Source organism: Amphiura filiformis, chromosome 2, assembly GCF_039555335.1.
Source record: "Amphiura filiformis chromosome 2, Afil_fr2py, whole genome shotgun sequence".
Classification (NCBI taxonomy): domain Eukaryota; kingdom Metazoa; phylum Echinodermata; class Ophiuroidea; order Amphilepidida; family Amphiuridae; genus Amphiura; species Amphiura filiformis.
Window position 1 is genome coordinate 50,493,279 of NC_092629.1, and position 18,719 is coordinate 50,511,997.

Below are 18,719 nucleotides of genomic sequence, written 5' to 3' on the forward strand. Positions count from 1 at the left end.
TTCATGGACCTCCAACATAAATGGCCTTTTATACATTCATGGCAAACATGGCTATATACACATTTTTACGCTGACCCTCTAAATTTCAAATTGATGCCACGGAAAAACGTAAATGGAGTATGAAGCTCAAATTTTCGGGAATTTACTTTCTCATCAATATCTACCACCACACAGAAAAAAAAAAAAATTGAAGAGGTGCTGCGGTGCACATCCCTGGAGTTGACATGGAATGGGCCATATGCAAACTCCCAGCACTCTTGCTCTGTTAATATGGTTTATGTGTGTCAAGTTCACAAGCATATTTGCCTGTTATAAGTTTGTAATGGTGAAAGTCAGGGGCATATAGCCAGTTTTCTTGGTCAAGGATAGAAAAAATTTCTTTTCCTTTGACTTCCCAAATTTCTTTCATTTTTTGTCAGGGAAATACTTTTCTCTTTAATTGTTTTTTGTCAGGTGGGGGGCACTCTGATTCCTGCCCACTGCTGGCTACACTATTGTAGAGGATATTTTGAACTTGCAGTTTCCATTGCAACCATTGCTATAGGCCTACTTTAAGGTGAATATTTTCCCTGATTTGGTTCACATTCATATTACATGCAAAATTTGTCTTACATTCTATTAATTAAAGTAGTTTAACATAAGTATTGAAATAAATGTTCATGATGATTTCAAATATTTGTAGGCCTAATATTAATCCCGATAGTTTTCATTTACATCAGGTTAATATTGCGCCAACACCACCAATGGTATCACATTTGAATTCCTGAAGCATTGCAAAGTACATCACAAGCAAAAATAAGGGTTATGCACTGTAAATGGTAAAAGATCGAATAGGCCTAGATATCCTAATATTCTGAATTTTGGCAGTTACAATTATTTGCATTGTGTGAGGTTTTATATGACAATTAAAGGTTCAAGAACTTGCTCCCATTTGACTGACAAAGGTGTGAAACAAATATTTTAGGTTGAAAATATCAACAAAACATGTGCTAATCTAGGTCATTTCTAATGTAAAATTTTCTGTCTACAGCTATTACTTAAAACCTATCTAGTATAGTCAAAACAAAAATGATTTTGGGTTATTTTTCTGAATTTGGGCAGTTGCATTGTTTGCAATTTTATTATGTGACAGTAACATGCAGTTAAAGTTTGAAGTCAGTAAAGGTCTTTTTAATCTCTCTCATATTATGATTTTGTTTTACCCTTTACAATACTATGGCAATTTTTCTTACTTTACACATGGATAACAATTATTCACATATTGAACATTAAAAAAATAATATACTGAAATTATGTACTCACCATATCTCGACGAGCATGTTTTTGTACGCACTCTCTGTTTATACTACCGAAGATTAAATGATGATCGAATCCAATCCAAGAAACTTTACTTCATATTGATTTTCATCATCAGTGTGGATGGTGCAGTAAGGTTCTCATCTGCCAATGTGGTCTATAGCTATTCCCAACCTTAAACACATTATATCATGTTTAGCCTGACATAGCTAGTGCAGTGCTGCTGTGCTAGTCCGAACAAAAACTTAAAGCATCTGACAGAACTCAAGCAGTCCTCAACATACATCACTAGGATCCACAACATGTTCATCTATCAGGGCACAGTTCTTTAACCCCAATACATTTGTACATTCATTGAATGACCTTTGAAAATTTGAGTACACAAACTCATACTCTGCAATTAGAGGTTATTTTGCAATATGAGTGTTTAATTGAGGTTATTGAACTATGCCATTGGGATGAGGCCACTGTGGTCCATAGTGCATGTATCAGTTTGGTATTAAATTTCAGTGTCTCTGACCTGTTCAAGTTCAAGTTCAGGTTGTAATTGGACCAACAGATGTGTTATGAATGAAACTTGATAAACAATACACTTGACCTCCATGACCTATCCAATTACTGATTTCACCCACTACAAGATTTCTGATCAACAAGAGTCCCCAAGGCCTGTCAAAATTTGAATTATTGATTGCAGTCTTGCACAGGGTTAGTGCAAGCCAGAATTCAACCCAGCACGCTAAACTTTTCGTAATGGCTGATTGGCTCAATAAAACATAATAGACTGCTTGTAACCAATCAGCAGGTAGTACTCATATGGTTAAGCCTCTTCAGCCCTACCACCATTCTAACCATGCTGCTGATTGGCTCAATAAATCATAATAGTCTTCTTGTAACCAATCAGCAGGTAGTACTCATGGGGTTAAGTTTCTTCACTCCTACCACCATTCTAACCATGCTGCTGATTGGCTCAATAAAACATAATAGACTGCTTGTAACCAATCATGATGAGGTTAACTCACCTGGGTTGATGAATAGCCTCCATAGGAATTCCTCTGCTGTGTCAACCATTTCGCTATCCCAGCAGCATCAGCGAAGTCGTTCTGAGTTCCTCGTTCCAAGTATGCCAACAGCGCATAACCAGTCATTTCAACGTCTGCCGATGGTGGTCTATGATTGTAGTATGGAACACGGCGTGCATCTGCATCATTGGCAGGGGTGGTTGTTGCATCACTGTTACTCCAGTACTTGACACCACCTTTAAATAAATATACCCAAATGTATTATGAATACACCCAAATGTATTAAGAATACACCCAAATGTATTAGGAATACACCCAAATGTATTAGGAATACACCCAAATGTATTAGGAATACACCCAAATGTATTAGGAACACACCCAGATGTATTAGGAACACACCCAGATGTATTAGGAATACACCCAAATGTATTAGGAATACACCCAAATGTATTAGGAACACACCCAGATGTATTAGGAATACACCCACATGTATTAGGAATACACCCAAATGTATTAGGAATACACCCAAATGTATTAAGAATACACCCAAATGTATTAGGAACACACCCAGATGTATTAGGAATACACCCACATGTATTAGGAATACACCCAAATGTATTAGGAATACACTCAAATGTATTAGGAATACACCCAAATGTATTAGGAATGCACCCAAATGTAGTAGGAATATTCCCAAATGTATTAGGAATAACCCAAGTATTGGACTTTTTAACCAAAATCTGGTGATCTGAGACTGCGCAGTTGTGTCCAAATTTACCTTTTGGCTGTGTTTGTTATTGAACACATAGTTTTAGAACTTCAGGGCGCAATCTTGTCACAACGGCGCAGTACAACGGCACTGTACACGGGTGGCAATAGGTAGTTGCGTTATGGCGCACAATCAAAGTTACACAAGAATATTTTCATGAGTCCACCACGATTCGAGCGATAAGTTGTACAGTCGTCACTACAAGCATAACACAAATACATGCACAGTGTAGACCAATACCCACTGGTGAGTGCAGTCGTTGGGCAGGAAAAACCCATGTGTTATTGGCCCTGAACATGTTTAAATCAATGTAACCAGTTGGCAGTTGTGTTTTAAACATGTTTAGGGGCCACAAACACATGGAATAGCCCAATTACCACCTACAAGGGTTATATTTTGAGATCAGTTTGAAACATTATTTTCAGATTGCATCATTACATACCTTCTCCCTTTGCTTTGCTGTCTAGCGCCATCTTGAGCTCATCTTTAATCATGCTATTTGCCATAGTCAGTGCGTACGTAGCCAACGCAAGTAGGTAGGTATCGGATTTAATTGTTTCTTTCTGAGCCTCAAGATGTGCCACTGCCATATTCGCAGCACTCTGGGCTTGGGTCCTGGCACTCTGTTGAAAAACAAATATACAGACATAAGGAATATTTAGACATGAAAGGATTCATACTAAAGAGAAACCTAACCAATGCAAGGAGGTAGGTATTGAATTTAACTGTTGCTTTCTGAGCTTCAAGATGTACCACTGCCATGTTGGCAGAACTTTGAACTTGGGTCCTGGAACTCTGTTGACAAACAAACAAATAGACAGACATGAGGGGATTTAGCTTAAACTTGATGTATCAACTATATTTTGATTGGTTACTCCAATGATTATAATGTAAATGTAATTAAACAATCAGGGGCACTGTAAGAAACCTTATACCTTGCAGATTTGTGCACATGCTGTTTCTTATTGATTTAATTAAGGTCAGAACCAAAGAAAGAAAAATTTGATCACACTTTATACTACCTCTTTTTTGCAAAATATTCTGTCTCTGACAGGGGAGCACCCCATGGTGCTTGAGCTTTGTGTCTGTGGGAACTGGCTCCCCAAGACTAGGGCTACTGCCAGAATTTTGAGTCTGGAGGAATAATTCAAATTATTGATCCCACCATGAAAGTGAGACCACCCTTGGTACCCAAGTTTTGTGTCCGGGGAACTGCTTCCCCCACCTAGAATGTGAGGACACCACTGATACCTGCTCTCATTAAGAAAATGGGGCAACCCATGGTATGTGAGCTTTTTGCCTGGGGGAACTGTTCTCCCCCTCCCCCCCCAAGAAAGTAGGCCACCCACGATATCTGAGTTTTGCTTCTGCACATGAATCATGGACCTCTAGATAATGGGCTACTAAAGTTGAAATCCATACACCCCCTATGGACCACATGATCTTAATGTCCCACACAGGGTGTGTGAATTTTAAATGGAGTCACCCATTCAGGTAACCCCATTTGAAATTCACCCTCCCTGTGTGGGAGATTTAAAGTCATGTCTTCCATAGGGGGTGTATGTATTTCAACTGGAATAGCCCATTTTGGAGCAGACGATACTGAATGGGTGACTCCATTTGAAATTCACACTCCCTGTGTGAAAGATTAACGTCATGTCTTCCATATGGGGTGTATGTATTTTAAATGGAATAGCCAAATAATATCTTACCTGTGAAATGTTAGCAGATCTGATGACTTCTTGTAGTGCTATCAACACATAGGCAGTCATTGTAAGGTCAGAGTTCACGTTGCCCTGAAATAAATAACACAAGAAAATGAAACTATCAAAATCTCTAGTTGCTGGGTAAAATTTCATCTTATATACATACACAAACAAAATGGCGGAAAACGTCCTCAGTATGTTGTTTGAATGCGGATTCAGATGGTTGGTTTGCTTAGTATTAAACTTTGTCCAAACTTTGTGTATAAAAGGGTCTAACTATGCAATTGGGGCGGCCAAGCGGAACAGCCAACTCATAATTCCGGCCCATTAAACACCCCATCTTTCTGTTGCAATAACATTCATAACAACGACTCACACCCACACCCCAACCACCCACACCCCATACCTGTTAACACTCGCATGCACACACCCCCCACAAACACACCCCATACCTGCATATCAATGTGTATGACACGGCCAGGCTCGTTAAACACTCCCTCTTTCTGTTACGGTCTTAACACCCATGACAATGTCTGCTAACACATCCCTCCCCCCACATACACCCCACCCATTATACCTGCATATCAGTGTGTATGACACGGCCAGGCTCGTTAAACACTCCCCATTTCTGTTGTCCTAACACCCATGTCAACGCCTGCTAACACACCCCTACCCCCACACACCCCACCCATCATACCTGCATATCAGTGTGTATGACAAGGCCAGGCTCATTAAACACTTCCCCTTTCTGTTGTCCTAACACCCATGCCAATGCTTGCTAACACCCCCCTCCCCCCACACACCCCACCCATCATACCTGCATATCAGTGTGTATGACACGGCCAGGCTCATTAAATACTCCCCCTTTCTGTTGTCTTAACATCCATGCCAACGCCTGCTCAACCTTAGGGATGTTGATGTAGATATACGGTGATGCCTGCACGAAGGACTTGATCACGAATGCGGTAAGCCACGTACTACCTGACTCATCACTATCACCGAATGCGCTGAAGGCTCCGACATCGTTCGTCTTATGTTGGTATTCCAATTCTCGGCTGTGACCTAAATCAAGAAAGGTAATGTAGGTACATTATCAGTAATCATTTTTGACCACGGCTGTTTTGATGTATATAGAATTGGCTTCATTATTAACTAAATGCAAACTATAGATGGCGCTATTTATCCTAAATCATATTTCTTTATTTGCAATGGTTAGGTAATTAATACCGCAAATTAAAATAGCTGGAATAGGTGAAACAAGCAACAAGGAAATTTTATAAACATATTTTATCAAACAATAAAAGGAATTATTTGTATTAAAAGCTTGAAAGGGTAATTTCCAGTAACTAAATAGCGCCACCAATTTTGTCAGTAACAGATACATTTTGAAAAAGCTTTAAAAAATACTATAAAAGTGAATAATTTAGTAAAAGAGGGGAAAATAAATTTAAGAACGACTCAAAAGCATCTGTATACATTAGCATGATATCACTTTTAGCTGTTTAAGTCTAAAATTTGGTTATACATGATGTTTTATTTGAAAAACTAATAAATGATCCCATCAAACAACTGTGTGACATTTTCATGAATTTTGGCAGAGGAAATAAGTAAACAACACTCTTCAATATTACCAAGTCCTGACTATGAATGCTGTTTCATTAGTGAGATAATTAATTAACCGGGTCGTATATGCTTTATTTGAAATTGTCCGTTTCACATAGCGGCGTATTTGCTATTTTACACATATTTCATAGTGGCATATCTTGCCAATCGCCGGGCTGTTCATAAAAATTGCAGTTTCACGTAGCGACATATTTGTATTTTTGCGTAAAAATTAATGTTTTTGCCGTTTCACATCCTGACGTATTTTGTCGCACAACGGTGTTATTTGCATCGTATTTCACAATGTGTAATTTTTGCCGTTTCGCATACTGACGTATTTGTATCTTTGACGAATACTAGAATAAAGTGAAGCATCTATGACTAAATTAGCATTTATATTAACTTGATGAATTCTTTAGACTGGAATGGTTTTCGTTCAACTAGATGGTATATTTTAAGAGTACTGAAACAATAAATTTCTCAAAAACTTCAATGCCGTTTTTCTTGAAATACACATTTTGCAACTATGCCACTATGTGACACGGCCGACGATATGTCTTACAAATACACCCAAATGTATTGGGAAGACACCCAAATTTGCTGAAATACACCCAAATGTACTAAGAATCCACCCAAATGTATTAGGAATACACCCAAATGGCGTAGGAATACACCTAAATGTCTAATGAAAACACTTACCAATTTCCATGAATTTGATAGCCTTGTCTTTAATCTCTCCATTCTCCTGATTGGTGGATTCTAGATACTTGTATATGAACACGTCAGGTGCAAAGTAAATCATGTTCTGCTCCCCACAGCCTGTTGGCATTTGTAAAAGCTTATCAAGACCAGCGATGGTTGGACCCATTATGTCACCTAAGAGTAGAAAATGTGCACCCAAATGCATTAGGAATACACCCAAATATATTAGAAATACACCCAGATGTATTAGGAATACACCCAAATGTATTAGGAATACACCCAAATGTATTAGGAATACACGCAAATGTATTAGGAATACACCTATAAGTATTAAGAATACACCCAAATGTATTAGGAATACACCCAAATATATCACACATACACCCAAATGTATTAAGGAATACACCAAAATGTATTAGGGAATACACTCAAATGTATTAGGGGAATACACCCAAATGTATTACACATACACCCAAATGTACTAGGAATACACCCAAATGCATTAGGAATACACCCAAATGTCTGTCTTACCTGTAGCAGTGATGACACCTCTGACAGATCCATCTACTAGTCCATTCTCCACAGAAGGCAAGTTATAGCTGAATACTTTGGTGTATGGGGCCTCCACTGATAGATCAACAAACACTGCCTCACTAGAACTCAGTGGTACTCCTTCAGGCTAAAAGAGATACACAAAATTTGTTACTGATCCTGGTTGTGATAGTTAATGCATAAGTAGGCCGATTAGGGTGCTGACCCTGTACAGAGTTTCATCCTTGAATTATGCTATATGACATTCTCTTGGTCGGGCTGACGTCACAAAGCGGTAATAGCCTCGTAAAACTAGTGTGCGCATGTGCAGTACCCCTTTCTCGAGCTGGTTGCTATGCGCGCACATGTGCAAAGGGGACAAAGGGGACAATGTTCCAAATACCAAAAAACCTTGGTACAATGTATGGGTTATCCACCGATAAGTTAACAAACACAGGCTTACTGTAGCTCAGATCTACTCTTTCAGGCTAAAAGAGATACAAAACAATTTGTTACTGATCCTGGTTGCGATGGTTCATGTACATAAAGGCTGATTATGATGCTGCCCTGCTGAGCACGGCCATCCACAGATAGGTTAACAAACACAGGCTCACTGTACTTGTTACTGATCCTGGTTGTGATGGTTAATGCACCAATAGGCCGGTTAGGGTGCTAACCCTGTACAAAGCTGAATGATGCTAAATGTCTTGTCTAAAAACCTTGGTACAATGTATGGGTTTAATCCACCAATAAGTTAACAAACACAGGCTCACTGTAACTCAGATCCACATCATCATTATCATCAGTCGGCTGCGGAAGCTTTCTCCAACTATTGCTATCTTGGGTAAGCGAAACAATTTTGTTAGGCTGCACTCTTTCAGGCTAACAGAGATACAAAGCACTAGTTACTGGTCCATCCTGGTTGTGATGGTTAGTGTGCATGTAGGCTGATAAGGGTATTGAGCTTAATCTGTTGGATTTTAAATGGAATAGCATATATTCACTGTATAGTGCTGCATTAAAGCCTGAATGCACAATTTCCTTCAAATTTTAAATTTGTTATTCTATACTCAAAATGCTGAAATAATACTAGTAATATTTGTTGCGAAGGGTTTCTGTCCATTTTGAGCTGACATAAGTCAGGTAAAGTCAGGTAAAGTGAAAGAACCCCTACTGGTTATTTTGGCCGGTAACATAGTTCTTTAGGAGGATATAAATAAGTCAAAAATCATAAAGTTATGCCTTTATGTCGAACTTTTGCTCTGTTGACCTACAAACACAACAAATTTGGCTGATTCCATTTAGGTGCAAGTTGGGACAAGTGTACACATTACAAATATGCCAAATAAATAGGGTTTGAAAAAAATTAACCAATTTCATATTATAAGATCGTACATCGTACACACAAACGTTTAAGGTTGTCAAAGGACCTATGTATACATTATAAGATGGTTGTAGAGGACCTACCTTGACTAACAATGGTTGTGTGATGGCATCAGCTGCAATTTTACTCTCAGCCTTAACCGTCAAGTCCACCATACCAAGTTTCTTAGGTTTAATTGGGAACGACACTGTCACACCATCATTGGCTGGAATCTTAGCAGAAATGACCTGCATATTCAAAATAAAATCATGGAGGAATTAAGACAGGAAGCAGGACTCCCTAATTTACATGTGAACTATTTTAGTGTGATCTATCTATTTAATCAGGAACGACAATGTAATACCAACATTAGCCGAGATCTTGACAGAAATAACTTGCTGAAATTTTATAATACAAACTATTGAGGAATTAAGACTAGACTTCCTATCTACATTATTCTACTTTGTTGTTATTGAAGATTTCAGATTTTACTAATATAATATCACTTACTCTCTCAATCAATCAATCAATCAATTTTACTTCAATGTACATGTATACTCTCTCAAGGAATGAATGAATGAATGAATGAACAATAAATCAATAAATTTCTTACTTGGATCTAGGGACACATGGTACACATGAGTATGAGTTTTTTTCTTTAGACTTCCCATCTATTGTATTGTACTTTTTGTTTATCAAAACCACCACATTACTCATGTGATGTCACTCACTTACTCACTCGCTCACTCTATCAAGCAATCAAACACTTAATCAATCAATTCCTTACCCGATCTATGGTCATGTATATGAGTAAGTACCTCTATCATATTCTTATATTGTCAGGTTATCAAAGCCAATATAATTTACTCATGTGACATCACCCACTTAATCACTCATTCACTTAAGGTCCTTTCACATACTACGCCACAAATGCTTTGCTGTGCAGCACTGCATCGTACTGTAAAATACTGCATTGTGGTATCGCAATAAAGTTTAATGAATACATTTTAACTTGGAAATGTCACAAGTAGCATTGAGTTGCTGCAAAAAGTAATCAATATATCGGCACCGCACAGCAATGCAATTGCGGCGGAGTACGAATCAATCTATCAATCAATCAATTCCTCACCTGATCCTTGGATACGTAGGTATAAGTGTTTTTGTCTTTAGACGTCCCATCTACCGCATTTTTCTTCTCTACTTTCACGTTATCAAATCCATCTGAGCGCACCAAAGTTATATCAGCCTGTGGTAGATCAAACAAAATGGATTTAATATCACCACGAAAAACACACAATATTGAAAACCCCAAATTATACCAAATATTGACCTCCACCCTGGTATACTGAAAAACCCAAATTTTACCAAATGTCAAATGAATGAAAGCATTCAGTTCAATTGATAAGGCGTTCGACTATGGTGTGAGAGGTTGCGAGTTCGAACAATGGCGGTGGTTTAGTACGCTTTCTTGGAAAAGTTGAGTTAGCTTACAATTTGCCTGGACAAGGGACTTACTACTAATTGTCTCGTTGTAACCCATACGAACCTCAGAGAGCTGATCCTGGCTGCGAAGGTCAATTGTGAAATGTCTAGGGTGTGCGCTTCTAAGCAGTAAAATCCCTGATTTGTTGTTAAATGGTTTATGGAATGATTTGGCCATAGTGGTCAGCGACAACCTGTAAAGTGTGCTGAGGCTTGTGGATCAACTTTGGTGTTGTGTCTGTGTGTAGCGCACTATAAATCATTGCGCTTCAATCTCGCCTAGAGAGGGCAATTCTCATGATAGAAGGCTATAACTTTTACACTTTAAAGCTGTATGCTGTAGCTAAATAAAACCACATTTGTAAGAACATTGAAAAGGGAAAATAAAAATCATGATGCAAGGGCGGATTCCCCGTGCTGGGGCAAGTCCGCTCCGTCCCTATGGTAGGGTAAGTTCGCCCTGATTAAAAGAAAAGGTTATAATATTCCATAACAGTGATAAATTTAATGTAAATGTTTAGTAAAGGGTATATTGGGCACCCATTCTCTTCCAAAGAGTATACTAAATTTATTAGATGGGTATAATACAACTTCAGCAATTATGGTTTTAAGGCATAAACAGTGGTATGAGTAATACTGATACCGCTTAACTTTAAAAAATATGCTTGCATGTAGTTTTACCGTTTAAAGGTATTATTATCAATATTTTGCATAATACGCCGATGGAGCGAACCCGCCCTGGGAGTCTGCCTGGAGAAAACATAGGGCGGACTTGCCCCTTCACATACAGGGCGGACTTACCCCAACAGTAATTTTTTTACTTTACCTTGTGTTATGCCTACTAAACACAAAATGTTGATCTTTAAATTGCATAAAATTTTGGGCAAAACATTCACCTTCCAAATAAATATAAGAACGAAACCCGTCTCTGCAACGTCTTGAGATTATTACAATATTACTAATTCTAAAAAAGTAAACTTCCTTGACTCAGAAACGTTTTTTGACGATAATTTCTGTTGCGAGATGTGTCGGACTGTCTTGTTTTCTTAGGTGCTTAGCTATGACGTGTGCCAGCTAAAAACATCATCATTGTACTTTTCCAGCAGTCACAAGATCAGAAACACGGGGTGGGCGGACTTTCCCCGAGGGCGTTCCCCGATGCAAATTTGACCATAAAATAGTTTTAAGCCTAGTCATAATTGGCAATTGAAATGAGCATTTCAAGTTATCAACCAATCAGAAATGCTGTTAGATGACCAGTAGTGTCCAGGGGGTTAATTAACAGTGTCCTTGATTTCATTTGGCGCCCTCATTCTGCAATTTCTGCCCAATACATACCGTGACTTCAGTAGACATGTAGTTGAAGACGGTGACTTGAAGTGCCAAAAGCTCTCCTCTCACAACAGAGTATGGTAGATTTAAAGAGATGAAGAAATTCTTGAATACTTTGATCTGACAAATAAAAAACAATATGTTTGAGAAGTTAAAAAATGTTTCGACCATATAACTAAAAAGCTGCAGGGTACTTCTTAATATTATCCAATGATGTGATTGGAATACTCCCAAATATACCAAAATACTCATAAAATATTAGGAATACACACAAATATATTAGAATACACACAAATGTCTTAGGAATACACCCAACTGTAATAGGAATACACCCAAATGTATTAGGAATACACCCAAATGTATTAGGAATACAGCCAAATGTATTAGGAATACATCCAAAGGTATTAGGAATACACCCAAATGTATTAGGAATACACCCAAATGTATTAGGAATACATCCAAATGTATTAGGAATACAGCCAAATGTATTAGGAATACACCCAAATGTAATAGGAATACATCCAAATGTATTAGGAATACACCCAAATGTATTAGGAATACATCCAAAGGTATTAGGAATACATCCAAATGTATTAGGAATACACCCAACTGTAATAGGAATACACCCAAATGTATTAGGAATACACCCAAATGTATTAGGAATACATCCAAATGTATTAGGAATACACCCAAATGTAATAGGAATACACCCAATTGTCTTAGGAATACACCCAAATGTAATAGGAATACATCCAAACTGTATTAGGAATACACCCAAATGTATTAGGAATACACCCAAATGTATTAGGAATACACCCAAATGTATTAGGAATACACCCAAATGTATTAGGAATACATCCAAATGTATTAGGAATACAGCCAAATGTATTAGGAATACACCCAAATGTAATAGGAATACATCCAAATGTATTAGGAATACACCCAAATGTATTAGGAATACATCCAAAGGTATTAGGAATACATCCAAATGTATTAGGAATACACCCAAATGTATTAGGAGTACATCCAAATGTATTAGGAATACACCCAAATGTATTAGGAATACACCCAAATGTATTAGGAATACACCCAATTGTCTTAGGAATACACCCAAATGTATTAGGAATACATCCAAATGTATTAGGAATACAGCCAAATGTATTAGGAATACATCCAAAGGTATTAGGAATACACCCAAATGTATTAGGAATACACCCAAATGTATTAGCAATACACCCAAATATCTGATCTGAGGGAAATGATTTAAGAAGCGAATAATGGCATTTATACTTCCATGTAGACTACTCCGTAGTCCACTTGCCCATTGTGCATACTCTGGATATTGTATTTAAGCTTAAAACTCTGATTTAATTAATGTGTGCACAATTGATAGGTTTTCACAACTGATCTTTTCAGTTACCGTACCCCGTCTGTTTGTTAGCTTCCCAAGTGGACTACTGACTTTGACTTGCGGTTAACATTTTTAACACGGGACTCTATGGAGAGTTAGGCCAATTTCTGGCCGAACTAAAATTGGCCATGATGTAATGCATCTTTAATTGGACCTGGCTTATGATTGGTCGCCCAGATCTTGTTATGGTTTAAATCCTCCGGGCACCTGCCATTACCATTAATAACTACATGGTTCACAACTATGCAGCTTTTGTGTTGACGGGAACATTGAACTCTCAGTAAGTACATGAGCTCATCTTGTATTTGCTTGCGGTTAAATTGGATTGATAAACAAGTATGATTGACAGTGCATGTGTTAGGGACTTTGCCCGTTCAAAGTCCCGTTTTAAAATGCAATGTCCATAGTCGATTTTTAACTCGTAGATTCTAAAATCAGAATTGTTCAGTATTGAAGTGCCAATATAATTATGACATTATGATATGTTGCATTCAATAATTAAAGCCTACGTACACTTTACTTTTACTGTCACTAATATAATTATATAAACTTTTTCTTCATAATTTTATACTAGTATTTTGATGTAATAAATATCAGTATAATTTCGAGTTCAACTGAAAGCTTTCATCATGATTAATAACATGCTTTTATTTATCAAAAATCGACTCTGGCATAGTCTAACTTCCATGCGGTTCTTGCGAAACAAAAATGGGGCGATTTCCCCCTCCCGAGAAAAATCATGCACATGAGGCAGAAATTACACCCCTTATATCAATCAAGCCTTGGGATCTCCTTTATATATAGAACCCATACCATTCCTCTTGTGTGTCAGCTTTATTTGTGTCAATATTTGAGTGCAAACACCTCCTTAAGGCCAAATTTTTTTATACCATTGTCAGAAAATGCATAATTATCGTAAAGATGTGTAAATGCACCCAAATGTCTTAGGAAGACATCCAAATGTATTAGGAATACACCCAAATGTATTAGGTATAGACCCAAGTGTGTTAGGATTACACCTAAATATCTTAGGAATACACCCAAATGTATCAGGAATATACCCAAATGTATTAGGAACAGTGTTTACTCAGAGGCTGTATAGCGCAATTTTGGGCCAGTGAAAATTATATTTGGCGCACACAAATTTGCAATGCTGTATTACAATTTGTCAATTTGAGGAATTACTGAGCCAAAAGTGGGCCAATTTTTGTGGAAAATGCTTCATTTGGCGCACCCAAATTCCAGAGAGAGTAAACACTGATTAGGAATACACTCAAATGTATTAATAATACACCCAATGTATTACAAATACACCCAATTATAACTTACCGTAGCAGTAGGATCAGCAACACCTATGCCAGCTGTCTTGGACATACCAAATGCACTGGCAACCCAGGAAGTTATAGTATCAGGAGCCTTACTGGACACTTGTAAATTACCATTAGCACTGTAAACAAATGTGGCAACAGGACAAATTAAGTATTCAATAATAATTAATGACAGATGGAAAGAGAAAGAAGGAAAAATATGAAGGAAGAAAAGGAAGGAAAGAATGAAGGAAATAAAAAGAAAGAAAGAAAGAAAGAAAGGAAAAAAGAAAGAAAGAAAATTACTGGCATATATAAAACAAAGTTGGGATACATTACTGTATTTTCTGCAAATGGACAAAAAATTTGTGTTTTTTTTAAATGCTTTGTAAATTGAATCTAAAATTCAAAGATACTACACTTTGTATCAGAGTCGATTGATCAACAAAGCGTAATATTTATTCAATGGCATACACCCAAATGTATTAGGAATACACCCAAATGTATTAGGAATATACCCAAATGTATTAGGAATACACCCAATTTATCTGTATGCAGAAAATGTGTTCCCATGGTAATGGACAAGAAAGCAAACCGTGCACAGGATATGTAGACCACATGGTTAGTGCTAGCAGACGACAGGCATATTATGCAAAGTGCCAATGAATATGCATACAAGACTAATGAATATGCATAACAGGTATGAATATGCATACAAAGAACCCATGCACAGGATTAATATAGAGCAAAAGGTTAGTACTAGCAGATGACAGGCAGATTATGCTAAGTGTTAATGAATATGCATGCAAGACTAATGAATATGCAAGATATGAGTATACACACAAGGCTAACATTTATACATGGCAGGTATGAATATGCATACAAGACTAATGAATATGCATGTAAGACTTAAAATGAAACTTAACAACAAATACATGTTGACATACTCAACACTTGTGATTATTCCATATGTAATTTGACTTAGCAAACAATAACATACTAATATAACTATAACATATTCCTTAATGGGCTATTCTAGGTGAAAACCATACACCCCTTATGGAGGATGTGACCTAAATCTCCCACACAGGGAGTATGAATTTCAATTGGAGTAAACCTGAATTGGTGACTCCATTTGATATCTACACTCTCTGTGTGGGAGATTAAGGTCATGTCTTCCATAAGAGGGTGTGTGGATTTTAACTGGAACAGGCCAATGTGCCCAACAGCAAACTTTACACAACTTGTGTTAGAACAGACCAGGTGTATGCACATAATTGTTACAATTTACTGGACAGGACAGGTCTAAAACATACATGTAAACATGTGAATATCTTAATGTGAATGGTTTCATATGTCCCTAAATACCCTACTAAATACACCCAGATACATTAGGAATACACCCAAATGTATTAGGAATACACCCAAATGTATTAGGAATACACCCAAATGTATTAGGAATACACCCAAATGTATTAGGAATACACCCAAATGTATTGGGGATACACCCAAATGTATTAGGAATTAACCCATGTCTTAGGAATACACCCAAATGTATTAGGAATGCACCCAAATGTATTAGGAATAAACTCAATTGTCTTAAGAATACACCTAACTGTATTAGGAATATACCGACAAGTCAACTTACACTAAAAGATTCCTATTGTGGCAACCTGCACAGTCACCGTTACCAAGGTACCCAACTAGTACACACAGTACCAATGCTGGTACTACACTGGTACTTGTGACACATGTGCACAAATCTGAATTGAGTAGATTAACCCCACCCCACCCTGACATGTGGGGCTATTCCGGTTGAAACCCATACACCTGGGCCCATACACCCCATATTATGGAAGACATGATCTTGATCTTACACCGAGGGAGTGTGAATTTTAAATGGAGTTCCCTGAATGGGTGACTCAATTTGAAATCTACACTCCTTTGGGAGATAAAGGTCTTCCATAGGGGGGTATATAGCCCATTCCCAATACTTAAAGCCATTACTATAACATTTGCTGAGGAGAACGCCCTCAAAAAAAATTTAATTCAGGTTTTTGCACGATTGTAATGTACTTTAGTAAACAAAGATTCTCTGCAAAAATCAAGACTTCAGGTGCTGTAGTTTTGTCAAATTCCGAGATTTTAAATAAACCGCCGATTATTACGATGGAAATATTAGTCGAACGCGTATTCGATGTCAACACAGTACTATGTACACAGCGTGTGGGACACACGCACATATGCCAGAGGATTGTACCATATTACAACCGCCGGAGTAACATGCATTGGCGCTAGTAGTAAATTCCAATTTTCTTTGCTTTACCTCACTTGTTTGGCTCAAAATTAAAGGGACATATCTGACAGTAAATGCTAACATTTTATTGAAAATGAATACTAATCTATTTTTAAAGAAATGTTATATTATGGCTTTAATGATAGCCAAGGCTATACCTGCCTGTGAAATCGAAGGTTAGTATGGTGTATTCACAACACTCCAAGTGGTGATCTGCCTGGGTAAATAAATCTTAAATGTAAGATAATCTTAGGTGTAAGACAACCTTTAGGACAGTCTTGAGTGCAAAATGATCTTAATTGTAAATGTAAAACTGAAATAAAGAATGGTTTGTAATAAAAGAAGAGGTATATCAATCATAAGGAAACATTACAAAACCCCAAGGGTAGCACTACTTTTAGGCTCTGTTGTTATTGGAGGTTGCCTCACGCTCGGTTGAACGCCTCACGCTGCGCACTTTAACTGTAAGATATACACTAAGAAAGAGGAAGCAGCAGATCATGAATGGAATGAGTGATCTGCTAGTGTAAGGATTAAGAGAATCTTAAGGACAAGTAAATCTTAAGTATAAGTAAATCTTAAGTAAAATAAAGACAGATTTCATAGTTCTAGTCCTATTAAAACGGCATCTTCAGTGCAAGATTATCTGAAATGTAAGCGTCAAATATCATAAAGCAAAGATCACAAGATAACCTTAAATGTAAGATTATCTTAAGTGTAAGCACACCTTCAGTGTAAGACAATGTTTCATCAGATGGGAAGGTATTGGTAAGAAGAAGCAGTTTATCATCATACTCACTCCACAACAGTGCAAGGAGGAACCTGCCACGGTAAGTAATCTTAAGTGCAAGTAAATCTTAGGTGTAAGGAAGGAGGGTATTGGAAGCAAAGAAACAGCAGTACATTATGAAGGAAATGTCGCAACACTCCAATAGTGGTGATCTGCCAGGATAAGAAAATCTGAAGTGCACATTAATTCAAATTGTAAGAAAATCTTAAGTGAAAGAAAACCGTAAGTGAACATATGTCTAAGATAAGCATGATAAGAAATGAAGAAGAAAATATCACAACACTCTGAGGGGGTGATCTGCCAGGGTAAGAAATTTTAAGTGTAAGAAAATCTTAAGTGAATGTGTAAAGGATACAGGAGGGTATTAGAAGAAAAGAAGTAGCAGAAAATTATGAAATGTTTTTCCATATGAAGTTATTAGCTGGTGAACAAAGAAGAAGTTGAGCGATTGTATGACAATATTGCATTGATTGATCGGTTATTCAGGCGTACCATTAGGATGCAAAGTGGCGTCACTTTCACATTTGCCTTCAGCCAGTGCGAACCAGTAAATTTTCCAGATCTCAACAGTAAGAGGCGAGGTTAGTTGTTGTTTTTCAAGATTACATTGCACATGAAGGAACCATCACATCATGCCAAGGAGTGATCTGCCCACATAAGTAAATCTTTATTTAAGAGTAAGAAAATCTCAAGGGGAATAAGCATTGCACATGAAGGAACTTTCACATCACGCCAAGGAGTTATCTACCAATGAGTTACTACTTTGGTCAGTGGCGTACCGTGTGGTCGCTCCTACCCCGGGGGGCTGAAGAAAATTCAATTTTGCCGCCCCTTCCTCAACAGCCCAAAAAGGTTGACCCAATTTTTTTTCGGCCGTTTGAAAAATTGAAGTAAAAAAAAAAAGAAAAAGGATTTTAAAGCGCTAGCGCCCTAAAAGCAACACAATTTGACGTTTAGTACAAATACTTTTCACATTTTTCCGCCCCTTTTTTCTTTACTAATTCTTTTTGCCGCCCCTTCTTCTGCCGCCCCTTCGTTTGTCGCCCCTTCTTCGTTGTTGGTTGTTTACTGGTAATATATTGTGCAGGGATTGTAGAGTATTAATGTGGTTTT

At 37.5% G+C, this 18,719-nt stretch overlaps 1 protein-coding gene across 1 annotated transcript in view; it reads right to left on the minus strand.

Moving 5' to 3' along the window:
• LOC140141264 (CD109 antigen-like) overlaps positions 1 to 18,719 on the minus strand; it is a 139,957-nt gene that overhangs the window by 13,164 nt on the left and 108,074 nt on the right. The window contains exons 25-34 of the mRNA XM_072163076.1: positions 14,543 to 14,660; positions 11,809 to 11,922; positions 10,118 to 10,234; positions 9,093 to 9,236; positions 7,626 to 7,773; positions 7,092 to 7,268; positions 5,608 to 5,852; positions 4,797 to 4,880; positions 3,527 to 3,707; positions 2,316 to 2,551 (exon numbers count right to left, since the gene is read on the minus strand). Of these exons, the coding sequence (XP_072019177.1) occupies positions 2,316 to 2,551; positions 3,527 to 3,707; positions 4,797 to 4,880; positions 5,608 to 5,852; positions 7,092 to 7,268; positions 7,626 to 7,773; positions 9,093 to 9,236; positions 10,118 to 10,234; positions 11,809 to 11,922; positions 14,543 to 14,660 (1,564 nt within the window). The remainder of the gene's footprint in view (positions 1 to 2,315; positions 2,552 to 3,526; positions 3,708 to 4,796; positions 4,881 to 5,607; positions 5,853 to 7,091; positions 7,269 to 7,625; positions 7,774 to 9,092; positions 9,237 to 10,117; positions 10,235 to 11,808; positions 11,923 to 14,542; positions 14,661 to 18,719) is intronic.